The sequence below is a fragment of the Copadichromis virginalis genome, linkage group LG18, assembly GCF_057382275.1.
Source record: "Copadichromis virginalis isolate Kocher_CV1m ecotype Utaka linkage group LG18, C_Virginalis_male_GT1.1, whole genome shotgun sequence".
NCBI classification, from domain to species: Eukaryota; Metazoa; Chordata; class Actinopteri; order Cichliformes; family Cichlidae; genus Copadichromis; species Copadichromis virginalis.
In genome coordinates, this window is record NC_140635.1 from 6,228,408 (window position 1) to 6,255,039 (window position 26,632).

General features: G+C 40.8%; 3 protein-coding genes and 1 pseudogene across 6 annotated transcripts; all 4 read right to left on the bottom strand.

Annotated features, from left to right (window-relative positions):
- Positions 1-576: 576 nt before the first annotated feature.
- On the bottom strand, positions 577-2,350 carry LOC146687129 (tripartite motif-containing protein 16-like). The gene has a single exon (XM_085439262.1). The coding sequence runs from the start codon at positions 2,327-2,329 to the stop codon at positions 668-670; it is 1,662 nt and encodes a 553-aa protein (XP_085295388.1). The 5' UTR covers positions 2,330-2,350; the 3' UTR covers positions 577-667.
- A 3,736-nt stretch (positions 2,351-6,086) lies between these two features.
- Positions 6,087-12,991, bottom strand: LOC146687130 (serine/threonine-protein kinase pim-2-like). Of its 4 annotated transcripts, none has more exons than XM_085439244.1 (10): positions 11,999-12,991; positions 10,513-10,586; positions 9,410-9,535; positions 8,129-8,365; positions 7,878-8,003; positions 7,660-7,754; positions 7,171-7,521; positions 6,901-7,081; positions 6,644-6,814; positions 6,087-6,554 (listed from the first exon to the last, which is right to left on the bottom strand). In XM_085439244.1, the coding sequence occupies exons 3-10, from the start codon at positions 9,426-9,428 to the stop codon at positions 6,463-6,465; spliced, it is 1,272 nt and encodes a 423-aa protein (XP_085295370.1). In that variant the 5' UTR covers positions 9,429-9,535; positions 10,513-10,586; positions 11,999-12,991; the 3' UTR covers positions 6,087-6,462. The 4 variants fall into 4 exon arrangements, with proteins under 4 accessions (XP_085295370.1, XP_085295371.1, XP_085295372.1 ...); XM_085439245.1 differs by having other exon boundaries at positions 9,410-9,589; XM_085439246.1 differs by lacking the exons at positions 9,410-9,535; positions 10,513-10,586; positions 11,999-12,991 and adding an exon at positions 8,763-9,287 and having other exon boundaries at positions 7,171-7,389; positions 7,474-7,521.
- A 3,413-nt stretch (positions 12,992-16,404) lies between these two features.
- On the bottom strand, positions 16,405-18,374 carry LOC146687131 (tripartite motif-containing protein 16-like). Its single transcript, XM_085439176.1, has one exon. It carries the CDS (start codon positions 18,348-18,350, stop codon positions 16,692-16,694), a length of 1,659 nt encoding a protein of 552 aa, XP_085295302.1. The 5' UTR covers positions 18,351-18,374; the 3' UTR covers positions 16,405-16,691.
- A 628-nt stretch (positions 18,375-19,002) lies between these two features.
- Positions 19,003-24,509, bottom strand: LOC146687132 (sperm-associated antigen 4 protein-like; annotated as a pseudogene).
- Positions 24,510-26,632: the final 2,123 nt, after the last annotated feature.

The window sequence follows — 26,632 nt, forward strand, 5'->3', positions numbered from 1 at the left end:
GTTTCTCTGTAATGAAGCTGTTTTAGTGAAGAAAGTTGAAAGGTCACAGAGCGACTGCTGAATCTTCTGCTCTAAACATGAACTCTGAACTTTGTGATGCTTCAGGAGGAAAACTGCTTCAGTTATTCTCTCAGATTAGTTTCATATTTTCTGCATCAGATTTGAGTGAGATCCTGGAATGAAGACAGAAGAAAAGACTTTGTTCAAAGTTTGATTTATAGTCAAACCTTCCAGTTTATTCACACAATAAAACATCAACACAATATATGAATTCATTCATTAAAATCACAGTTTTTCCTCATTTGTTTGATGATCTTGACAAAAACAAACACAAACACACACACACGGTCTGCCATACTCATAAAGAGAAATGTCGACATTTTTCAAGACAAATATTCCAGAAACATTTAGAGGATAGAGAAGTTTACATTTTGATGTGGAGAAATATTTTAGTAAATCAAAATGATGATGAGCAGTGATAGCCTCCATAAACAGTCACAGGAAAGATCTCCTTTAAAAACTCAGAAACATCAAGAGAACAACTAGAAGATGTGGAGGTACCACCCATAATGTTTAACTGACAGCTGATCTCTGTGCAGAAATGATGGAGAGAAAATAAAATGAAACTAAAATACAGATTTAAACCCAAAATATGAAAGACGTCAGTCTATTTGAGCTTAATCAACTCAGCTGTGTCTCCATAATCATAGTAAACCAACAGTCCAGCATAGAGCGGCTGAGTGAATGTGGTCTGGACTCTGTGGAGGAGAGTCATGGTTTCAGAGACGCTGTAGAAGGACAAAATACCTGCTCTGTGATCCAGGTACACTCCTACTCTGGAGGAACGAGGACCTGAGACAGGAGTTTGGATGTTGTTGTACCAAAATATATATCTGTTGTTGTAACACTCTAATGACCAAGATTTGTCATTACGTGCAAATCTACAATCACTCCCTGTTCTGCTGATATTCTTGTATGCGACTGCTACATCAACTCCTCCCCCTCTCCACTCCACCTCCCAGTAACAACGTCCAGTCAGACTCTCTCTACTCAGGACCTGCCACATTATAGTGAATCTGTCTGGATGATCAGAATAAGACTGTTGTTGATTCATTAATGTTGCTTTTCTGTTCCCCTCTGATAATAACAGCTGTTTGTTTGCTGTGTTTGGATCCAGTGTGATTTCACATGAATATTTTAAGAATCCAGCTCTGGTCTTTGGCTCTGGTGGATCTGACAGTAAAACATCCACTTCAGTGACTGTCAGTGAGATGTTTGTCCATTCCTCTCTCAGAATGTCCTGTAGTTTATCTCTGACCTCTGACACAGCTGCTGTCACATCCTCAAAGTAGCTCAGAGGACGGATATTGATGCTGGATGAGTCTGTAGACTCACTGAGTGCTGACAGTGAGGGGTAGTTGTGTAGAAACTGGATGTGATCCTCTGTGTGTGAGAGCTGCTTCAGCTCAGCATCTTTCCTCTTCAGCTCAGTGATCTCCTGCTCCAGCTTCTCCTGAAGCTCTTTGACTCGACTCGCTTCAGCTTCCTGCTGGGATCTGATCTGCTGCTTCACATCAGAGCTTCTTTTCTGGATGAGATGGATCAGCTCAGTGAAGATCTTCTCACTGTGCTCCACTGTTTGATCAGCAGACTGATTGATGGCCTCCACCTCCTGTTGAAGCAGCTTCACATCTTTCTCTCTGTCCTGGATTCTCTGCTGGATGTTTTGTCGACTCACCTCCAGCTCTCTCTGCCTCTCAGTCCTTTCTGCTGCAGCTGAGACTGTGTCGTGGCCTTTATGTTCATCCACAGGGCAGAGATAACAGATACTCTGCTGATCAGTACGACAGAACATCTTCATCACCTCATCATGACAAGAGCAGATGTTCTCCTGGAGCTTCTTGGAGGGCTCCACCAGCTTGTGTTTCTTTAATTGAACCACATCATAATGTGGCTGAAGGTGTTTCTCACAGTAAGAGACCAAACACACTAGACAGGATTTCACAGCCTTTAGCTTCATGCCAGAGCACAGATCACAGGCCACATCTTCAGGTCCAGCATAGCAGTGATCAGCAGGAGCAGCTTGGAGTCCAGTCTTCTTCAGCTCCTCCACTAAATCTGCTAACATGGTGCTTTTCTCCAGGACAGGCCTCGCTGTGAAAGTCCTCCGGCACTGAGGGCAGCTGTAGATTTTCTTCTTTTCCTCTTCATCCCAGAAGCTTTTAATACAGTTCATGCAGTAGCTGTGTCCACAGGGAATAGTCACCGGATCCTTCAGTAGATCCAAACAGACTGAACAGCAGAATTTTGTTTGATCCATTTGATTCATGTGCTGTGCCGTTTCACCGTCTCTCAGTGACTGTCAGACAGTTTCACTTCCTCTGAACAGAAACAACCTCTGTGCTCTGAAGGGAAACAGATCTCTGCTCTTGTTCACCTCCTACAGGAAATGAGGCTTACCAGCAACTGCATTTACACCATGTTGTTTAGACCCATCCTGATACAGACACATCTGTGAAGGGAGGCACTAAAGAAATATTCTTACAGAGCGACCAAGAGCCAATCAGTTGATACAGGGTGTGGTATGTTTGGTTACAGCATGCAGTAACAAGTCTGACCCAGTTAAAGTTTAACAATTCATTTATTCATAGTGCAAAGATATAGTAGACTCAGGAGTTTAACTCAGTTTTCTTGGCCTTTGTTTATCGTTCATTTAACACTAGGAGTCCCAGGCTTCTACCTTTAAAACCCGCCACCAGCCAAATGGCTGGTAGGCTTTTAGCTAAGCTTTAGCTTCAGCCAAGTGGAAGCTAAATTGGCTAGTCATTCATATGTAAATTGGGTTGTTAGCTGGGAATTCTGGAGGGAGGGGAGTGGGGGAGCTGCTAAAAGCTGTGAACTTCCTTTTGTGTTTCATCTTGATGCATTCTCAATCATCCAGGGAAATAAATCTCCAAAAGTCACCAACTTGGAGTGTTTCAGTTTGCCATCTTAGGGAGAAATCAACACACATGGGTGTAGGTCCTTTGTTGCTGAGATTTATTGATAAAAACAGTACAAAAAACCAACCATTTGTACACATATTTACAAATAAGAAGTTCAAGTTCAAAAGAACTGAATTTAATATTGGTTTCATGTCTTTACCGGATGAGCTAAACAAATTCTTCGCTCGCTTTGAGGCACAGACCTTCACCCCCGCACAGAGGACCCCCCCCAACGATTGGGTGGTGAGACTATCCCCAGACAGTGTGTGGACGTCCCTTTAAGAGAGAGCTTCACTGCTAAGCTCTCATCTGTGTGGGTGTCACGGTTCGCTTGAGGACTCACACGCAGGACTCAGAGGCACAGTCAGTATTTATTACAGTTCCACCAGGTGTATATACAAACAGTGCAGGGGATAGTGCTATATACAAAGCGGTGACAGGGAAAAGGCTCCGGGGAAATCCAGGTAGGGAAAAGACACTTGCTCCTCTCCAAACACTCACACAAAAAGGGAATCCGCTCGGGGAATGCAGAGTCGGGTCCAGGGGATCTATGTACAGAAGGAAACACACGTTAGAGGTTTTGCACAGGGAAGCAAAAGAGAACTTGCTCAGAGCCGGGCTGCACTGACGCGAGTCACACACAACGATCCAGCGATGAGTAGAAGCCACTCCCTGGCTTAAATGCTAGCTGCACTGATGAGGCCCAGGTGTTTCCTCTTCAGAGGGGCGTGGCCCGAGGGCGTGAACCCACCATGAGTTCCGCCCTGGCGAGAGAGAGAGAGAGAACACTACTAGTCAGCGGCCTGCTGATCCCCTGGCCGTGACAGTGGGGTTCAAATCCCTTATTCAGATTAAGATTTTATGTGACATTACATTGGCAAAAATTAAATTTACTTGAATAATGTGAGTATTGGAGTAAGTACTTGAGTAATTTTTGAATAACTTTAATTTTGTAATGTGCATATTTTATGAATAATGATGTTTCAGTACTTTAATCTACTGAATAAGTAAGAATTAGACTTAATAATCTTTTTACTTTAAAAAGGGAAATTGTGTACAATCTTTTATTCTCCAGAATGCACATAATAAAAATGTTTTGGGGAATGTATATGCTTTTTAAAAACCAATTGCTTCTTACCTGATGCATGCTATAACTTTCAGCAAAACTGAACTAAAATTTGTTAACAAGCTTACCAAATAAGAAATGTTTTGTCAATTTTCTTTGCAGAGCGACTGGAAAGCCGGCTGTTATCAAAGCCCACGTGCCCTAAAAAGGAGGGCGCGCTGGCCAGTAATGAGTTCATCACTAAGTTTAAGATAAGAGTTGATCAGAATAGAGGCGATGATGAAAGTCTGGAGCATCAGTTGGAGGCTGCCAACCTGTCTGATGAATCGTTCGAGGCCCAGACAGAAGTCAACGGACAAATATGATCACAGACATTTTAAAAACGCGAGTTGAGAGTTAAGGGGGAAAAATATTGTAATAAGTATATATTTGAATTGCACACTAAGATATAAAGTGATGGCAGCGAGCACAGTGTTGCAGGATTTAATTAAAAACACATCTGACTAAGACCAACTGAAATTTAGAGTTGTGTATAATAAAGTTTATTCATGATTAATAAAACAGATCTGTAATATTTTTCTTTCTCTTTTGTCCATTTGAATCTCGCTACAGCTTAAATAAAAGAAAAGAATGTGTTTGGAATAAATTAAACTCTATTCTCTCTTTTTCTTTCTTTCTTTTTTTCTTGGTGGGTTTTCATTTGCAATCAAACGCAACATTATACAATTATATAGTATAGTAAGAAATATCCTTTAACTTCATTTAGTATTTTAATTTTTGTTTTTATCGTTTCCCCTTCAGTTTGTGCTTATAACATGTTCTAATCTGACATATTATGCAGTAAATTATTTTTGCAACAACTTAACAGGCCATTGTGGGAGCCAACATTCACTTATCAAAGACATATTTGTATATTCTGTGGGCTGCTTTATGGTTGTGTCATTTAGAAACATAAGCCACAACAGACTTCCACCGGAGAATACTTAAAAATGTATTTTATGTAAAGATATTTTAATTAACTACTATATTAAGAGAGAACCTATTGTTACATGGATGAATTGTACAAACTGTAGAGAAATAAGTTTAAGCGTGCAACTTTTTATTCATTTTGTAACTGTATTAATTTTTTTATGTTGATACAGCCGCCTCATATCTGTTTCCTCAGTGTTTTTTAAACCATGTACTCCATCTATGAGTAAGAACATGAATAAATTCCTTTCCAAATTTGTAGTTCTTTTTTCCAACTGTTTTGAGTATATATGTAACATTTCTTTACACACAAATGCAGGTATTCTTTTGCACCAAGACGTTAAAGAAATGCTAAGAAAAAATGAAAATACTACGTTGCAACCTGTGTCTATCTATCTATCTATCTATATATATATATATATTCGTACCCTTTTTTCATCATCTAGTTTCCTGTGCCAGATCTTCTACTGATCCACTGAGGCAGACATGTAAAAAACATGAACTAAAGCATATTTCTGTATATAAACAGGACTTTAAATCTTTATCAACAGCTACTTTAGAGGAAATTCTTCAATAAACTGCAACCAAAGGCTCAACTCAGAGGACAAAATCCAACCTGTTATAAATAGTGTGACAGCAAACTTTCTCTTGTGTAAAGTTACAAATAGGAGTAATTATCCACAGGAGCTTTTATACATAACGAAGTTATAATTCGTCCTGTAGAAATTGTACATTTAAGCTATATAGTTCCCGCTGTGATAACTCTGCTATGAATGCCTCTTATTAACTTTTATGCTTTTACAACCCACTATGAGCAAACACTCAGCAACAGTGGGAAGGAAGAACTCCCTTCTTGAAGGAAAAAACCTCTGGTAGAACCAGGAAATCTGTCTAAACTAGTTGGGGGTTAGAGCAACAGATGCAAGTCTTCAGATCATTTGCAGTGTGACTGTCTTTGTGCACACTTTAACCTCATTCAGTTTTCTTATTTGTCAAAATGCACCATGGGTAAAAAACAAAACAAAAAACAAAACAAAATAGTAATGAAGGAGAATCCTCAGCAAAGATGAATTAAACAAGTTTTATTTTGATCAAATTTTACTTTAAGTAAAACACATCTTTATTTGATGACTTTAATGTCATCAAATAAAGACAGTTTTGATGGAGCTCCTGACCCAGCCCAAGCTCTCTATGAAGACGAGGAAAAACTCCCCAGGGGGCCAGATCGATGGGAAGAAACCTCGGGAAAGCCCATTCAAAGAGAGATCCCCTTTCCTGGGATGGCTGGGGGGGTTACAGGAACTCCAAAAAAGCTAAATTTTTATTTATTTATTTTTTAAGATTGACCCATTCTATCTATTCCTGTCCAACAGAAAAAAGGAAGGAAGTTACTACAACGTATCATACTTATATGATAAGGTGTGAATTGTGTGTTTGTGTGTGTTATCTTAGCCAGGGGTGAAGCTGGAGCTCCTCCAGTGTTGGGCGCTTCTCCGGGACTAAAGCTAAACATGCGTCCAAGAAATCCCGGCATTCTTGAAAGAAAGAAAAGATCAAAAAGATGAAGATGATAGTTCTAGTGATCCAAGGCATCAGTGAATCTGGAAGTGTGAAGTTTTCTTACCTGTGGACAGACGCTTTTTGATGCTCAGTTTCTTTGTGAGGAACCTCGCGGTACTAAAGTATTGTGCATGAAGCGCTTCATACAACACCACTCCCATTTGCCACACCGTGGTGGGTCCACACCTGTAGCAGCTCCTAATGTACCACTCGGGAGGGATGTGAAGAGGAGTGCCTAACAAACAGACACAATTGCAATTTCTTCTAAAACAAAAGACACAAATTGTTACATCTGTGAAAAGCAGGAGCAGAATATGTTACCATAGAAGATGCGATACAGAGATCGCTGCTTAACAAAGCAGCTCAGTCCAAAGTCAATGATGCGAACTCGAGGCACATCTGAGCCGGTCTCAATCAGAATGTTTGGTCCCTTGATGTCCCGATGAAAGATGTGTTTATCCTCAAGTTCCTTTACAGCATCAACTAGTTGCTTCAGAATGACCTGGAAAAGATGAAAAACACAATAATGAGTTAATGCTTTTCTGCCTTGATTGAATGCTGTACAGTCTAAGGCTCTCCCAGTCAACCTACCTTGGCCTTGTCCTCTGTTAAAGTTCTTCCATGTTCTGCTTTGTATTTTTGCAGGTCCACAGCGGGGACAGGTCTCTCCAGCACCAGGATCAGCTCTTTGCCAAGGTCGAACCACTCCAGCAAGGACACAGGTGCAGATATTCCCACTGACCCTTCTGCTTCACCTGCAAGTTTAACCATAATGGCCACTTCCACTGAGAGCTTCTTCCCGCTTTCATCCTGAAATATTACAACAAAGTGGATGATGAGGAACGCCGCATTCAATCCAGTAATGTAAAACTGATTCAAGTGTTGGACGCTTACCGCCACTTTGCAGTAGACTTTATTTTTGGGAATGTGTTTGATGGCAACCTAGAAGACACAGAGCACTGGTGAGCATTTCCTCAGTATGACATAATGAAAGGTGGAAACACAGCAGACGTCTCAGTTTACGATATTATCCATTATCTGCGTTACTGCCTGTCTTACTACCATCATCTGAACACTTACTGGAAAACGATCTTCTATCCGGTAGCCAGCAAACACTGCTCCGCAGCCTCCTTCTCCGAGCTGGTGCTCCTCCACATATCTGGCTTGGAATTCACCTGAACAGACAAAACAACAAATCTTGTTTTATTACAGCTGTGACACAAATTACTCTCCTCTGTAGCATAAATGTTCCTTTTGCCCTTCCCCTGAATATAAAACCCAAGCTGCTTGCTACTTACGTTTTTGGTCTGCCACTGATTTTTTGTCCTGGTCCACATTCCTTTTTTTTTTCTTGGGTGGCTCTCTGTTGTCTCCCGTGGCCTTTCTTTTGCCATTTTTTGCACACACCTGTTTGTTGTTCAAGTCTGGAGATGTGGAAAACACCAAAAGCACATCAGCTCACTGGATGATAGACACAAACACTAAACACTAATATCTTAAACCTAGCAACCACACTTAATCTACCCCCTTATTCAACTAATTAGCCTACCTTTACCAGAGTCCAACAAGGAGGATGCTTGCTCCTTGTCACCGCTCATATGGTGGAGAAGTTTAGCCTTCTTTGCTTTCTTTGTTGTGCCCTCTTCATCTTGCACAACCTTGCGCTTCACTCCTTTGACCACATCTGAGCTGGTGGAAGGACCAGCCTGCTCAGCGACCCTCCTCCTTTTTATTGGGGTCTTCTTTTCAGGACTGGCCTTTCTTTTAGCAGTTCTGCTCTTACAATCTATAAACAACAACAACACAGTGGTGAAAAAGAGTCCCTGACGTCAGGACTGGAAGCAGTTTGATGGCAAAGAATTTGAAATTGCTTTTGCTTAAATTATCACAAGTTTATTCTTGGGATAAAAAAACTGACCAATGCGAATTGATACTAGGTTTACTAAGTCTTACATCTTGATGACACTTGTTGCTCTGTTTTTACTGTTGAGTCCAAGAATAAACCTGTCACATTATTTTACCAAAAGACAAAGTGCCCCAGTAACCTTTCTTTGATTAGACATCTTGTATTAAAGCTATTTTCAATCAAACATATGATTCAATTGCTCTAAAAACGATTCACACAGTGTCAACATTTCTAGGATTTGGATTTTACCAGGATTTGATTTTATTATTTTACTTACTTTGATCTCCTGGATCTTTCTTATCTGCCTCAGTCGTAACTTTTCTTGTTTCCTTTTTCATTTTAATTTTTTGAGAACTTTTAAAATAGAAAATGTCACCTTAATGAGTGAATAGTCCTTCAAATGTCTGGATGCTTGACTTTTCTAACTAAGCTGTATAAGTCAGTTCTGTAAGTGAGCTTTAAAAGTAAACTCCGGAGACTATGGCAACACAACATAAGAAGCTTGCCTTTTAGTGACATCACTGACTGCCAGTAAAAGTGTTCCAAGTAGTTTAAAGAAAAACACTCTGGCAGACAAAGCCATAATATTTCATATAATTCAGTAATTTCACATTAAACTTTCTTTCATTATCCTTTCATTATTTGTTTAAAGACTTGATGTGTGGATGCTACTATGAAGACTTCTAGTTGAGCAAACACTAATAAACACTGACTAGTTTATCTGAGATAAAATATAACTGACTGCAGCCTTTATTCCATGTGTTTTGTCTGTGAATGCCCCCATGTACACATGTAACCTCCACCCACTGCAACACCAATAATGTCCTGGGGCAAAGCGGGGTTTGGTGAACCAGGAGCTGTGCGCAGCCCGTGTCCAGCAAAGCCTGGTGTATACCCCCTTGACACCTTATTAGAATGCTGTACCTCCATGACTGCCTGGCATGCTCTGCTCCTTCTGCCCTGGCAATCAGATGATCCTCAGCCAGGGTGGCTTGCTGGTCAATGGCAGGGAACCCCTCGGGTGGGCCACTTTGTCCAGCAAACCAATGACTGTAGAAAACATGGATGATCTAACAGTTCTCCAAAAGTACATAAAGTACTTACCTAAAAAGCAGTTAATGTCATGGTTGCATTATTTATTGTTATTACATTGTTTTACAGCAGCTAATTAAAAACCATCATCTTAACTACATGTTTTGTTTTTTTGTTCTTTGTTGTTGTTGTTGTTGTTTTGCAGTTGTCCTGTAGGTGATGGTGTAGCACAGAGACTGAACTAGTGGCTAGCTAACATAAGAAGGATGTACTTGAAACTTGCATCTCATCTTTGAAGCGTTCACTTTGAAGAGAATGTCTTTACCAAGGACTCACAGGTTAAGTAACTTTACAATTGTCATATTACAATATATAATTTTAGAGCATGATTACAGCTCTGCCATCTTGATTGAAAATTAAATACATCTGGAATACGAACAGCTGATCGGATCGGCAAAGCGTGTTTCTGGAATATTATGTTTTTGTTACTGCAAGCGCTTTTTATGCAATTTTTGCAAAGCTGTATGTGGAAGGAAACCGTGACCTAGGACAAGCTGATGGCATAAGATGTAAGTACAACTCCTCTGGTTTCATATGCAAAAAAATTATTGCGCTAGCTTACGCGGTTCCCGGTTCTACAGGGATTTAAAAATAGTTACGCAAAACAGAGCGTGCCCGCTCCGACCGGCTTTAAAGAGTTAAACATGTAACAATCGAATTGCATCTTTCCATTGCCAGCCATCTCATTTTGTACAAATCCAGTCAACTCTTCCAAGTTTGTGTATTTTTTAAACCCTTACAAGAATTGAAATGTGTCCCAAATATCTGTATCCCATCAGAGGCAAGTTTCTTAAAGGAGAGGTAGTAGCTGCTCCACCATAGGACCAGTAGGACCTCCAGCACACAATGAACACTTAATTAACATTAACACATTTATTAAAACACAATTTTAAACAATAACCCTTTTCTTTTAGTGTGTTTCAATTTGTTCCTACCGCTCCATTGGAACAGTGTACTATCCAGTAACAGCATCCAGCTGGCAGAAGCATACACCTGCAGCAAGGAGAATCTACCAGGCAGGATAGCGCAGCGGAGTCATCAGATGAGGATGATCATGAAGTGGTTCATCCAGCAGGAACAGGATACCAAAAGGGGAGGGAAAAAACACAGAAAGCATAGTCATGACTAACTCAGTGTCACTAACAGCTCATCTAGCAGTCTTAACATCATAAAGGTACAGGCTGGTCCATATAAAAAATATTAACAGAAAAAATAAATGCTGTTAACCAAATTTTCTTAGGCAAAAGCAGATAATCTTGATATTTGACCTTGTATCAGCCGCCATATTGGAAAGGTAGCCAGGTTTCCTTAGCTGCTAGCTTGCTAACAGTCTGCTATCCAGCCCGGTAATAACTTCATTCACATATTTTAGAACATTTAGCTTTCTTCCTTAACAAAAACATCGCAGTTGTGGATTTGAATCTCGTTGCAGCATAATAAGACCCAGAACATTCAATTTGAACATGTGCTGCAAGCTAACTCCCCAGAGGAGTTCATGCAATGGCCAATGCCTGTCGGATTCGGCTCATGACTTCTCTGTCTAACAACACATTAAAACATCAGTTTCAAGTACAAATGTTTCATAAACTTATCTACAGCGGCTCATATTAAATGTACCCAAGTTTCCAGCTGGCAGTGGGCACAAGAACAACACTCCTCATCAGATCAAGGGAGGAAAAGAAAATTCTAGAGCTGGGCTGGGTGGCTGCTATGTAGGGTTGCCAACTCCCTGAAAAATAAATAAGAGACACCTCGTGGCCAGGGCCGGGCAACCCAGTTCACCCTTCCCAGTGTGGTGAATTTTGTAGCCCTTTTTTTGTGTGTGAAATTATTTTTTAACCATTTGACTTGAATTTGATTTAAGCAGATGCATATTCTTTGTGATATGACCATATGGGAAACAAATGATCATTTAGCCATTTATTTTTAGCTCAAAATGACAACATTAACACAGTAAAACAGGTCTCCTTCTTAAACAGAAGCCTGTCATGCTTAACTTTTGAGAATATAAGTAAATCTTTCTTTAAAAGAACTCTGTCCTGCTTAACTTAAAATTATATAAATTAATAGAAAACAATAGAACGAAAAATATTCTTGTAACAGTGCACATATAGTGCATTTAGTACAATTGGCTTCAGTTGAGGTATTATTTCAGCTTTTCTAAAGCTAATCAGCTGCTTCTGTTTGTAAACCCACTTGTTCCCATGATTACACATCATAACTCATCATCATCATTAATCTATGTATTACTTTTATGTATTAGTGATCTATTTGTTGTAATCATCTATCCTTGCAGTTGTTTATTACACAAAATAAATTATATTATCACACTTCTGGCCACATAGCGCTGATATTCACTGCACATGCCCATATTAACCTTAACCAGAGGGTTTGAAAAAAAACAAACCAGTGTTTACATACCATATCTGCTTCTGCCATGGCCTGGTGGACAAAAAGTTGGTTAAGGGTTCTCCGAGCTTTCACGCCCCTAATGTTCTTCATGTGCCCACCACTAGAAGCATGCCTATGGAAAAAGTGCGCCGGCACACAGTGCAGTGCGCTTTATAGGTGTTATCGTGCATTTTCCCAGCCAGGTGTTTTCCTTTTCCCATTCCTCCCTGTACTTTTGCAGCCTTTTTTTTTTCTTTGTCTGAACAAACAAACATTGCTGCTCTAATGCTGGGCTCACACTGTGCGATTTTTGGCCCATTTTGAGTCGATTTTTGAGTCGTGCGACCGATTTGGTGATCGGCCCGATTTGGGCCTTCATCGTGCATCGTGTAGTATACGTGGGGTAACGAGAAGCGATTAACACCTCACGACCAGCTCCCGATATCAATCGCTCGGCTAACACTGCTCACGCGCAAACACGTAAACGTCGGTGAAAAAGACGGAGCAGCACGGCTGTGCAGCGTGTGAACTGGACACAAGCGATGGAGGCACAACTTGTAGAACTTTGGAAAGCTCATCCGAGCCTTTTCGATGTGGCATCACAAAATTATCACGACCACAACAACCGTGAAAATAGTTGGATTTACATGCTGCTCAATCACAGCTGCCTGATCATGTTTTTCATTAGCAATTTAGCAAAGTTGATGTTGGTGGTGTGTCTGTGTGAGTGAAAGACAGAGAGAGCGAGAGATTTTCTGTTATAACCTTCATTTTATGGACGCACAGTGTGAGCGCTCAGGTCGCATCAGAGCATCGGGCGGTATAGTGTGAGACCTGCATCGTGACCTACCAACTTCTAACCCCTGCGCGTCAATCATGCAGTTTGAGCAGGAGCTGAATAACGTGACTGAAAAAATCGCACAGTGTCTGCCCAGCTTTACTGCCCAGGTGTACTGTCGTCCGAGACTTGCACCGCCGTGTCGGCGTTTGTTTCCCTGTTGGCCATGCTTGTTGTTGTGGTCATCTGTTGTCTTCCGGTATTTTCTCCGTAAGCGACCTTTCCTCGACCAATGAGATGAGCGGTAATCTGAATTGTCATACTCGAATTGTCATAAGTGTGCTGTCAGCTCATTGGTCACAAAGCAGGAGAGGGGCTGGGAATTATGTTTTCAAACAAAGCGTTAATTCCATAAACATTTATAGACTACTTTTGATTCTCACTGTATTGCGGGACAAAGTGCGTCCCTTATTAGCTCAATACGGGACGTGTACTTTTGTTTCTAAATACGGGACGATTCCGTTTTTTAAGGGACGGTTGGCAACCCTATCTGCATCACAGGTGACTCCACTCATCCGTCCAACACCTTCTTCAGTTTGCTGCCATCAGGAAGGAGACTGAACAGCCTTCGGGCCAGAACCAGCAGACTGAGCGACAGCTTCATCCATCAGGCTGTCAGGATGCTGAATTCACTCCCTGCTCTCACACACGAACTCCAGACCTGCATTAACCTCTTTCCTCTGAACCCCCCACCCCCCAAACATATGAACTCTGACCCAACACTATTACTTTTTCACTGTCCGCCCCACCCCCACTTGCACACAAACTTGTCCACAATCACTATGATTGTGTTGGACACTGCTGTTTAAATAATTGTATAGTATTGTATTGTGTTGTGCATAAAACTTTTATTTTATTTTTATCCTTTTATCTTTATATTGTTTTAGTGTACACTGGGGGCCATGGGAGGATTGCAATTTCAAATTCTTGTGTATGACTGTACGTATATGGTCCTTGACAATAAAGCTGACTTTGACTTTGATATAAATCACACTTCTGTGTTTAACAATTACAACACTTGATGCTGTTTTTCTGATTCAGGATTATGTGTGTGATGAGTTGGCCACACAGTTCTTATCTTTCTGCTTCAGACACACACAAAACTGCCGAGGTTGAAGCTGGCTTCAGTCTCTTTCTACCCCAGGTCTCACCACATTTCCAAAATGTAAACTCTGAGTCTCATAAGAAATGTGGTTCAAAAAGATGTGCTGATCTATGAATGCATCCTTACTGAAGGCTAAAGATGTCCAGCAGACAAAAACAGCAGCTGAATGAACAGTTATCATGAGCGAGTGTACAAACACTATCACAGGAAATAACAGAAATAAACTGTAGTTTCCATTTATACCTGTAGTATTTTTTCAGCTCCATGTCATCTTCCAATATGTCAAAATATGATTTCATTGTATCTTAAACAAATACAAACTTCTTTCTTCCCCCCAGAGAGCCAACAGTTTACTATCAGAACTGAGGCTGATCATTAACAGGGAGCAGCAGGTAACAAGGTCATCAGCAGTGGAGGAAAGTATGGAAGTAATACTCAGCTTCATATTTGAAGATACTCGAGTATCTTAGCTGCAGGTCTGGAACAATGGTTTTATTTCCTTTCCCATTAAACATCTCACACAGCCCCTCATCTGTGACCCTTAGCAAACCCACTGGATATCTACCTGCACATAAAGGAGATCAGATCAGTTCCATCTAGACAAGCTGTAACAGGAAAATGCTGCTTACACTTTGATGCATCACTTTCAGTTTGTCATATAAGACAATATATCAGATTGAGGCATTATTTTCCTGCAGTGAGTAAATCTACTTTGAACTTTACTCTTTTCTTTTAGGTAAAGGCTCTAAACAGTACTTGTACACTGTGGAAATCCCATAAGAACGTCTCCTGAACTCTGAAAAATAACAAAACAAAACTAAAAGGAGGTCATGGGTGCTGATGATGATGCTGATGATGATGATGAGGAGTAGCATGCATTTAAAAAGTGACTGATGTCCTAGAATACAACAGAACAGTGTCTCTACAAACTTATGAAAACATGACAGTCTGGCATTAGTTTGTATTCTTATGATTTCAAAAAACGAGGGAAAAATCTCCTTGAAATGCACAATTCCTTTTTGTTATTTCTTAGTGTGTGACGTATTTTATTGGCTTTATGATTGGTGCAAACAGTTTCCTGATTCATAATGGAAATAGATTTTAGACACAGGAGGAACACGCAGTGATCAGCAGGAGCAGCTTGGAGTCCAGTCTTCTTCACACTGAGGAGGGACATTATGCAGGAACAGTTGTCATAACTGTTACAACCACCAGATGGCGAAAGAGTCCCACTGCAACTTTAAGCCATGAAGGATGTGTCTTGATGTTTGCTTGTGATAAATCTGCTTTATGTGAGTCTTTTTCAGAAAGTAACAGTAATATGTCTGATTATATGTCTTTAATCAGTAAAGTCTCGCTTTGCTAGAAATAAATCAATAATAAAATTGTAAACATGCAGCTGTATGTTAGAAGTCAAAGGGTCCTTAAGTCTTCTGTAAATTGACGGGGATCAAATGAAGGACACAAGTATCTGTTCTTACTCTAATAAATGCTGCTTTAATATCCAACAGACTATTTTCCTTCCTCATCAGCAGTAAACAGCTCGACTGCGTCTGTGCATTTGTGTCCTCCATACTTGTTTCCACAGACATCTCAGGCTTGATGCCACGATGCAGTGTAGAAACCTGACAACCCTCTGACTCATGTTCAAATGTTCAAGGACATTTCTCAGCATCATGTATGACCCCTTTTTGACATTTGGACTTTCATTGATAATATTTGTGTTTCTGAGTCATTTTTGTGGAGACTTCTGTCCAACGTAGTGTCCAAATGAAGCCTGAAGCTTTTCTTCACCCTCTTGTCAGATGGTCAGCAACAAAACTCTGTTCCAACCAATGTCTGATAAGAGATGAGACACAGCAGCTGAGCAAATGATCATTTCATGCTGAAGACATCCTCAGACAGAATTAAATACATACATAAACACAGCCTGGTGCCAATAACACAGCTAATGACACTGCTGTATCACTGGCTTTACTGATTAAAGACCATATCTGAAGGAAATCTTTGAACACAACAGAAAGTGACCTTTTAAACCTGCGACACTGATGCTGCATTCAAGGACCATTAAAAACATTTGAAAGGACTTAAGAACATGAAGAAAATGTGACTTGTTTCTCTGTAATGAAGCTGCTTTAGTGAAGAAAGTTGAAAGGTCACAGAGCGACTGCTGAATCTTCTGCTCTAAACATGAACTCTGAACTTTGTGATGCTTCAGGAGGAAAACTGCTTCAGTTATTCTCTCAGATTAGTTTCATATTTTCTGCATCAGATTTGAGTGAGATCCTGGAATGAAGACAGAAGAAAAGACTTTGTTCAAAGTTTGATTTATAGTCAAACCTTCCAGTTTATTCACACAATAAAACATCAACACAATATATGAATTCATTCATTAAAATCACAGTTTTTCCTCATTTGTTTGATGATTTTGACAAAAACAAACACAAACACACACACATGGTCTGCCATACTCATAAAGAGAAATGTCGACATTTTTCAAGACAAATATTCCAGAAACATTTAGAGGATAGAGAAGTTTACATTTTCATGTGGAGAAATATTTTAGTAAATCAAAAATGATGATGAGCAGTGATAGCCTCCATAAACAGTCACAGGAAAGATCTCCTTTAAAAACTCAGAAACATCAAGAGAACAACTAGAAGATGTGGAGGTACCACCCATAATGTTTGACTGACAGCTGATCTCTGTGCAGAAATGATGGAGAGAAAAAAAATGAAACTAAAATACAGATTTAAACCCACAATATGAAAGACTTCAGTCTATTTCACTTTAATCAACTCAGCATTGTATCCATGATGACAAGGCATCAGTCCAGCATAGAGCGGCTGAGTGAATGTGGTCTGGACTCTGTGGAGGAGAGTCATGGTTTCAGAGACGCTGTAGAAGGACAAAATACCTGCTCTGTGATCCAGGTACACTCCTACTCTGGAGGAACGAGGACCTGAGACACGAGTTTGGATGTTGTTGTACCGAAATGTATAACTGTTGTTGTTACAATCTAATGACCAAGATTTGTCATTATGTCCAAGCCAACATTCACTCCCACTCCCTGTTCTGCTGATATTCTTGTATGCGACTGCTACATAAACTCTCCCTCTCCACTCCACCTCCCAGTAACAACGTCCAGTCAGACTCTCTCTACTCAGGACCTGCCACGATCCAGTGAATCTGTCTGGATGATCAGAATAAGACTGTTGTTGTTTCATTGCTGTTACTTTTCTGTTCCCCTCTGATAATAACAGCTGTGTGTACGCTGTGTTTGGATCCAGTGTGATTTCACATGAATATTTTAAGAATCCAGCTCTGGTCTTTGGCTCTGGTTGTGACAGTAAAACATCCACTTCAGTGACTGTCAGTGAGATGTTTGTCCATTGCTCTCTCAGAATGTCCTGTAGTTTATCTCTGACCTCTGACACAGCTGCTGTCACATCCTCAAAGTAGCTCAGAGGACGGATATTGATGCTGGATGAGTCTGTAGACTCACTGAGTGCTGACAGTGAGGGGTAGTTGTGTAGAAACTGGATGTGATCCTCTGTGTGTGAGAGCTGCTTCAGCTCAGCATCTTTCCTCTTCAGCTCAGTGATCTCCTGCTCCAGCTTCTCCTGAAGCTCTTTGACTCGACTCACTTCAGTTTCCTGCTGGGATCTGATCTGCTGCTTCACATCAGAGCTTCTTTTCTGGATGAGATGGATCAGCTCAGTGAAGATCTTCTCACTGTGCTCCACTGTTTGATCAGCAGACTGATTGATGGCCTCCACCTCCTGTTGAAGCAGCTTCACATCTTTCTCTCTGTCCTGGATTCTCTGCTGGATGTTTTGTCGACTCACCTCCAGCTCTCTCTGCCTCTCAGTCCTTTCTGCTGCAGCTGAGACTGTGTCGTGGCCTTTATGTTCATCCACAGGGCAGAGATAACAGATACTCTGCTGATCAGTACGGCAGAACATCTTCATCACCTCATCATGACGAGAGCAGATGTTCTCCTGGAGCTTCTTGGAGGGCTCCACCAGCTTGTGTTTCTTTAATGGAGCCACATCATAATGAGTCTGAAGGTGTTTCTCACAGTAAGATGCCAGACAGAATAAACAGGACTTGAAGGCTTTCATTTTTCTTCCAGTGCAGACATCACAGGCCACATCTTCAGGTCCAGCATAGCAGTGATCAGCAGGAGCAGCTTGGAGTCCAGTCTTCTTCAGCTCCTCCACTAAATCTGCTAACATGGTGTTTTTCTCCAGGACAGGCCTCGCTGTGAAAGTCCTCCGGCACTGAGGGCAGCTGTAGATTTTCTTCTTTTCCTCTTCATCCCAGAAGCTTTTAATACAGTTCATGCAGTAGCTGTGTCCACAGGGAATAGCCACCGGATCCTTCAGTAGCTCCAAACAGACTGAACAGCAGAATTTTGTTTGATCCATTTGATTCATGTGCTGTGCCGTTTCACCGTCTCTCAGTGACTTTCAGACAGTTTCACTTCCTCTGAACAGAAACAACCTCTGTGCTCTGAAGGGAAACAGATCTCTGCTCTTGTTCACCTCCTACAGGAAATGAGGCTGACCAGCAACTGCATTTACACCATGTTGTTTAGACCCATCCTGATACAGACACATCTGTGAAGGGAGGCACTAAAGAAATATTCTTACAGAGCGACCAAGAGCCAATCACATGATGCAGGGTGTGGTATGTTTGGTTACAACATGCAGTAACAAGTCTGACCCAGTTAAAGTTTAATAGTTTATCTTTACTTGGTGCTTTGAAATGTGACAGTCAACACTCAGTGAGTTCATTCTATATTTCAAAAAGTTCAGCAAAGTTTAGGATGCTGTGATGAATAAAAATAAATCAAACTTTATATTTTGACATTTTCTAATCTTAGTTCATTCTCACACTTACAGAATGATGCATGGGAACAACTGACTCCACTAAATCAAACCTATGTTCAAATGAGATTATGATCATTAAATAGTAACAAATATTTAAATTTAGCAACAACAAATGCAGATCGGTCCACAGTGTTTACAAAAACAAACAAACAAACAAACAAACAAACAAACAAACAAACAAACAAACAAACAAACATTATTTTATAGTTTTTCCTGTGTACACAGTCACAGTGGAAAGCCAGGGGTCCACGGGGAAGTTCAGGGAAAACAGGATCTTCACACTCGCACACGCTCCACTTCCAGCTCGCTCGCTCCACTCGGGAAATTCCTTTTCCACACATACCACGTCAAACTTCTCACACTCATGCTCAGGTTTCCAAGCTACAGGGTTACGGGACGGGTCCGTGCGATTCTGGACACACTGAGACGAGATGATCACAACCAGAAACGCACAAAGAATCTCCGAAATTCACGAAGCCACGATTAGACTAACGTGTGCTACTCAATAGTCCAGCGACGAGGAGCTCAGAGCCACTCCTTAAGAAGTGGCCGGCAAACAGGACGATGAACCACAGGTGAGTAATTAGTTGCAGGTGCGTGGACCAAAGGCGGGAGGCCGAGGTGAGCTCCGCCCAGGCAGAGCGATGCGAGAGAGAGAGAGAGAGAGAGCAAAAACACATGTAGCCACACTGGGCCGACCGGGCAGACACAGGGACCATGACACAGTTACTGATAACGACAATGATGGTACCAGGGCAGGGCCGTGCAGAGAGGTTTAAAGGGGCGGGTGCTTAAAGCTAAAAAGGGGCACATTGAGCCAGGCTGAATAACAACAACACACATTCATCAAGAATCTAATATGGGCAACAAGGCAAAGCAAACGTAGCCGATGCTTTACCTGATGGGTACAATGTTGCTGTTGAGGGGTTGCTGTGGATAGTGCTGGAGGGCAGGGCTGTGTTGATCTGAGACTGTAGACATTAAAAAGTCCATAGGAGAGATGGTAGCTGATTAAACAAGTGTCATGAGATAATAACTAAATGCAAAGATTGGTGACAGCGCTTAGGCTCTGCCTGTGAATCACTCTTTGCTTCTCTTCTTCCTTCCATCCCATCTTTTCATATATCACTCTCCACTTGCTGTCTTTCTGAGAACAAGGCACAACTTGGTATTGCAATAAACTATAATCTAATTATCCACACCTAACAACTCTTGCACTTAATCTATAATAAAATGACGACAGAAAAATGTTATAGCCCTGCCTTTAGTAGCCTCACACAGCTCTGTTTCCTCCTCATGTCCTTACCAGGCATGTCTGGACAATGTTATATCATGAGTAATAATTTAAAATAATCCATATACATAAAACACACACATGCACGCACACACAGTGACATTTTAGACCTTCTTCAGAATACTGTATATACTATGGGCATCATGGTGCTGATCCAGAATCCTTACATTATTATTTATTACTAGAGCTACAATAATAAAGCAATGAGGAGGGGGAAGTAATAAATATGAAATAATGTCATTATGATGATTCCACTTGTTTCACTATCCACTCTGTGCAGGGCAAAGCTTATTACATGTTTAAACTGTAGAGATACAATCATTTTACTGCTGTAAAATCCAACTTTTGTCTTATTTAAAATATAAATCTAATATAATCTGTTTCTTAATGTATGTTCTTTAAAATACAGCGTGTGTTTTTTAATATATTATAATTATAATAATTATTATGTGGACATGCATATTAGATCGTTTTTTAGTGAAATATAATCCCCTCAGAAAGGCAGGAAATGCTCTGTAACTTACTTTAAAACTAAATATGTTCTAAATACTTTAAAACTAAATATGTTCCCTAAAACGGTGACAGAGCTACAGACCCATGACAGCCTTACACAGGTAGCCAGCAGCTATGACCAGCACTAGTTGTGTAGTTAATAAAAGGACAGGTAATGTTTGTCGCGCTGTTGCACACACAGCACGCTCGTTTGTTTCAGTTCGTCAGTTGCAACAAGACAGCTTACCAACGTGTACGTAATAAGCCAATACTCCTGTGTGCTATACACTACAGTGTACGCTGTACACCTACTTACTGGTTTTGTGGCATCAGTCTGTGTCTCTGAGTTAACTTGTGTTTCTCCTACAGCTCCGGACCGCAAAACATGCGCGTGCTCTTTGTGAGCTCGTTCCCGGCTCGTAACCAGCGCGTTCTGCCATCAAGGGCGATCATTGGTTAAATGTGATCATGTGACTGATGCAAGCCAGATCCTTTTATTTAGCAAAACTGTGATTAATAGTTAAATATTATTGTTGAGGGGCACAGACAGGACTCCGCACGCACACACACATTAAAAAAAAAATAATAATAATTAAAAAAAAAAAAAAGTTACCTCAACAAAAGGGCACCTTGGGAACCCATCAGGAAAGGGGCGGGTGCTCAAGCCCCCTCTGCACGTGCCTGTACCAGGGTAAGACGTAAGCTACCTTTGTATTACTGACATCACACGGTTAAAGCAGAAGTTAAATCACTAAACCTCAAATCCTTCATCACAGTGAAGGCTCACAGCACATCAACATGGACTTTACTTTTTTACTTTTAGGGGTTTTAATGTTCATTTTCAAATTTTAAATCCTGTGGCCATAGTGTTATCACGCTTGTTTAATATACACTGACAATTAAGAATAACAAAAAACATATCTTCTTAAAATTTTATTGATCTTGTTCTTAAAATGTATCAAAATTTTCAGAGGAGAAAATTTAGAGAATTGTTTTGTTTTACAAAAAATGTAATTCAGTCCAAATGAGTTCATGTTATGTAGGGCCAATTCACAATAACACAGTGCTCAACAAAACCAGTAGACCAGAATTACAGGTTTAAGAAATTTGGGGTGTTCTTATTTTTATGACGGGTGTTGTAATAAATTTGTTAAGCACTGTATATGTAAAGTAAAAACCCTACAGTATAAGAGATGGAAAACCCCAACAATCAGATGATCTCCTTTGAGCAAGCACTTGGCAACAGTGGGGAGGAAAAACTCCCTTTTAACAGGAAGGAACCTCCAGCAGAGCCAGGCTCAGGGAGGGGCAAGTCCTCTGCCATGGCTGGTTGGGGGTGAGGTGAAGCAGACTGCAAACATATTAATCAGACATGTCTTACCTGGTAGGATGGATGTTCCCTGGAAAAAATTGGGTTAAATGGACATTGTTTTCTAATGCAATTATTTAAATATGTTTTGGAGTCTGATTCACTGTCACATTTCCCCTCTCTTTTCTTATATATTTGAAGTTCATGGGAAGCTGGTTCTGTCAGCTTTCCATGAACTCCGAAGCTGTACAGACAGGAATACTTGTGGTTGCCCAAGTTGTTCAACACATGCAGTGCGACGTAGCGGATGACATCTACTTTGTGGTCCTGAGAGACAAAAAAAACCAGGTCGAGTTAGTTGGATAAAAGTTTTTGAGTCTTGACAGGATGATAAATTTTGGGATACTTTGATTATCTTGAGGGAGGATATACAGATAGCAAGGGGTGCTAATCTCTACTCTGGATAGAAAAGTCGATGTGCATGTGTCTAATGGCAGAGTATACTCACGGGGTCTGCAGTGGATCTCCATTTTCATCATATAGAAATGTTCCCAGGTGGACACCACTGTCGCCTAACGCTCTCTTTCCGTGAAAAGACAGAAATGAATACATATAAAGTTGTTCTCTATGTACATGTATGCTAAATGCAACAGTTCAACATTGGTGCAGTGATGGGATGTGTGCACAGTGAAATCCAGAAATCTGTGACTTACAAACACTGAAAACATCCTGGGAGCACTGGAGATCTTTCCAGATGGTGACACCGTCTTAGAAATATGACCCAGTGTCACATGGCTGATCGTGATGCTGTGGGAGAGCTCAATTGTTAAATGTCCCTGGGAGCCTGCAAAACTCCAACACACTCCTGGGACCATGGGTGCTCGACTCTAAAGAGAAAAAGAAAAACAGAGCTCAGTACGGACCGCTAGTGTTTGACTATTAAACTGTGCAGATGTGTGAGATGTTATGTTGTTGTTTTGTGGGAGTAGATTATACCTGAATAACCACTCTTGGTCTTACACATGGTGGTTTTGCAGGTATTAATGTAAGCCCCCACAGCTTCAATCCAGACTGTTCTGGAAGGTAGGATGATGAAGACTGTTCTCTTACAATCTTTGCTCCTGTAGGCAAAAACACAGAGTGAGAAAGGAATTGCAAAACAACAACAAAGAAATTCTTACATGACTTCTGATCTGATTTCATGTCTTACCCAGTCCCTCCAGAGCAAAGTTGAGCATCCTGTCCCCAACTGGAAGAAGGGAGTCCATTCTTTTTTTAATGTCCATGAACTCCCTTTGCAGCTGTTGTAACTGCCCTTCCACCTGTTCATGTTCGCTCATTAATAGAATAGAATAGAATTCAACTTTATTGTCATTGCACATGCACAGGTACAGGGCAACGAAATGCAGTTTGCATCCATCCAGAAGTGCTTTAGTGATATAGATATATTACAATATATATTAGCAATAGTATAGATATGTAAGTATATTACAGAAATGGGTCTATTATGGTATGTTATAATGTACACGGTATGAAGTATGTTGTGAATATTCTATAACTAAGTATGTACAGGCTGTAGTGAGTACAAGCTATGTACAGGCTATGAACAGGATATAAATATGAAAAACTATACAGAATATGAAATAAATAACTTTACAGAAATTTGAGATATACAGCTATACAGAAATGGGAACTATGCAAGTTGTAAACAGTTGTAGGATTAAAGATTATTGAATGTACAGAATGATTATTTACACAGAGCTATACAGTAGTGCAGTTAAGATAAGTGAGGGTGTAGATAGTTTCTACAGAGGCTATATAAAGTGCTAGTGGTTGTGAGTGGTGGTTCAGTCCATGTTATTATTGTGTGTTTGAGGGTACAGTTGTCCATTGTGGGTGTGTGTATGTTCAGTCCATGAGTTTAACGTGGGTCAGATGTCAGGAGGCAGAGTTCAGGAGTCTGACAGCTGTGGGGAAGAAGCTGTTCCGGTACCTGGTGTTCTTAGTCCGGGGGCTCCTGTGGCACCTCCCAGAGGGCAGGAGGGTGAAGAGTCCATGTGATGGGTGACTGGGGTCTTTGATGATTTTCCCAGCCCTTTTCAGACACCGCTTCCTGTAGATGTCTTTTATGGCAGGAAGTGGTGCTCCGGCGATGCGCTGGGCAGTTTTCACGACCCTCTGCAACGGCAGAGCAGTTCCCGTACCAGACTGTTATACAGTTGGTCAGGATGCTCTCGATGGTGCAACGATAGAAGTTCACCAGGATGTCTGAGGACAGGTGGTTAAGTAATGTAACTTACTTAAGTAATGTAACTGAGACGAGGCCATTTATGTTATATGTAAAAGCTTTATGATACATTAAACTGGCATTATCTGAAAATTAAAATCAGTTTTATATCATGAGCTTCATATGTTTTTCATACCTTACTCATGAACGGGGTGGAAAAGTCAATTTTGGGCCCTCCAATACCGAAAATCAATCCTGGTGGGTGAAGAGAAACACAAAATAAGATGAGACGCTTAATCCAGAAGAAAAGCACATAGTACTACTAGAAAGACTGTAACTGTTTGTGGAAGGAGATCATTTACCAAAACACAATGCCAGCATGAGGACCAAAAGTCCCAATGCCTTGGTGGCTCCAAAGAGGCCTCTGCTGCTGTCACTGACTATAGTGTAGTCAGAATCAACATCGTCGTGGTCAGCAGTGTCGGGGCCAGGACGAGGACGGAGCCGTCGCCCTTTGAAAATTCTGCATAGAACAAACAAAATCACGTGAGACAAAAAGGTACATGGAAGAACAAATGGATTGTCATTATAAAACATGCATATATGTCAATGGATGACAAAAAAGAACATGTAGATCAGCACTAAACTGTATAAAGTCTCCTTGTAGGAGATTATCGGCTCTCCTTCTCTGCTGTAACAGCCCATAGACTGAAGTCTTTCACTTCTTCTCAACATGGCTGTAAAATGAAAGCGAGAGAAAGGGTTAAGGGACTCTAACACAAAGCTTATCAGACGTCTTAACTATGATTTGAGCATGTTTCCATTAGAAGCATCTCTGTACACATCAGTGCAGATTCTTTTATATATAAACTTTACGGTGCCAGCTTGTTTTTTTCTTATGAACAGAATAATATTTGAATCACACTCATATATGAAAATCTCTCTTAATTAAGGAACTTTTTTTCTTAGCGTCTTCAAAAGCAAAGAGTCATATTGTTCTGATTCTGATCGTATCATCAGATCACAACATTTTCTTGCTTTTCTTGAAAAAAATCTCTTTTCAAATAAATTTCCAGCCATAGCAAAATGGGTAGCTACAGCTTGCAGGCCGATTAACATCGTGGAGGATGAGGGGTATGAATTGCCTTCGAGAGCCACCACTGTAACCAAGATAGAAAACTTGTGTGAAGATGAGAAAGCCAAAGTGGAGGAGGCTTTGGGGTAGACCAACACGGTTGCACTCACCGGAGACTATCGGACTTCTCTAAGTAATCACAGTTACCTCGGGGTAACAGGACATTATTTTTCACCACAGTGGGGAACTGAACATAAACATAATCAGCACTTTCCTATGTAAGAAGTGGTGTGTGTGTGTGTGTGTGTGTGTAAAGTAACTGAACCTTAGGTGAGTAAATGTAACAAATTCTCAATGAAGTGTGTTTCTCTATTATCGCAGGTGTATAACTGAACTTCTGGGAGGGGAGAAGTTTATTCCCTCCTCAGTGGTGTTGCCAGCTCCTGTGGTGAGTGATGGCAGTCTCTGAGGATGACCCAGCTTACATGGTTAAATTCAAGGAGACCTTCAAAGCAGAAACGGAGAAGCGCAAGGAAAAAACCAACATCATGTGGCTCAGGGTTGCAACGGCACTGGATCCTAGGTTTAAGGATCTTAAGTGTCTGAGCAGACCTGACAGGGCTGAGGTGTGGCGCTGGATCAGTGCGTTGCTGAGAGAGAGGGAGAGGCCTGCACAGCCTGAACAACCAGCAACATACGAGCCATCTAAGAAAAGATCAGCTCTCATGCTTGTTTCAGAGTTTTCATCTGAAATCAACATTTTTTAAAACAGTATCTTGGGGTGTAGGTGGTCATAAAAATGGGAAACATCTGACAGGAGGAACACGCAGTGATCAGCAGGAGCAGGAGTCCAGTCTTCTTCACACTGAGGAGGGACATATATGCAGGAACAGTTGTCATAACTGTTACAACCACCAGATGGCGGAAGAGTCCCACTGCACCTTTAAGCCATGAAGGATGTGTCTTGATGTTTGCTTGTGATAAATCTGCTTTATGTGAGTCTTTTTCAGAAAGTAACAGTAATATGTCTGATTATATGTCTTTAATCAGTAAAGTCTCGCTTTGCTAGAAATAAATAAATAAATAATAAAATTGTAAACATGCAGCTGTATGTTAGAAGTCAAAGGGTCCTTAAGTCTTCTGTAAATTGACGGGGATCAAATGAAGGACACAAGTATCTGTTCTTACTCTAATAAATGCTGCTTTAATATCCAACAGACTATTTTCCTTCCTCATCAGCAGTAAACAGCTCGACTGCGTCTGTGCATTTGTGTCCTCCATACTTGTTTCCACAGACATCTCAGGCTTGATGCCACGATGCAGTGTAGAAACCTGACAACCCTCTGACTCATGTTCAAATGTTCAAGGACATTTCTCAGGATCATGTATGACCCCTTTTTGACATTTGGACTTTCATTAATAATATTTG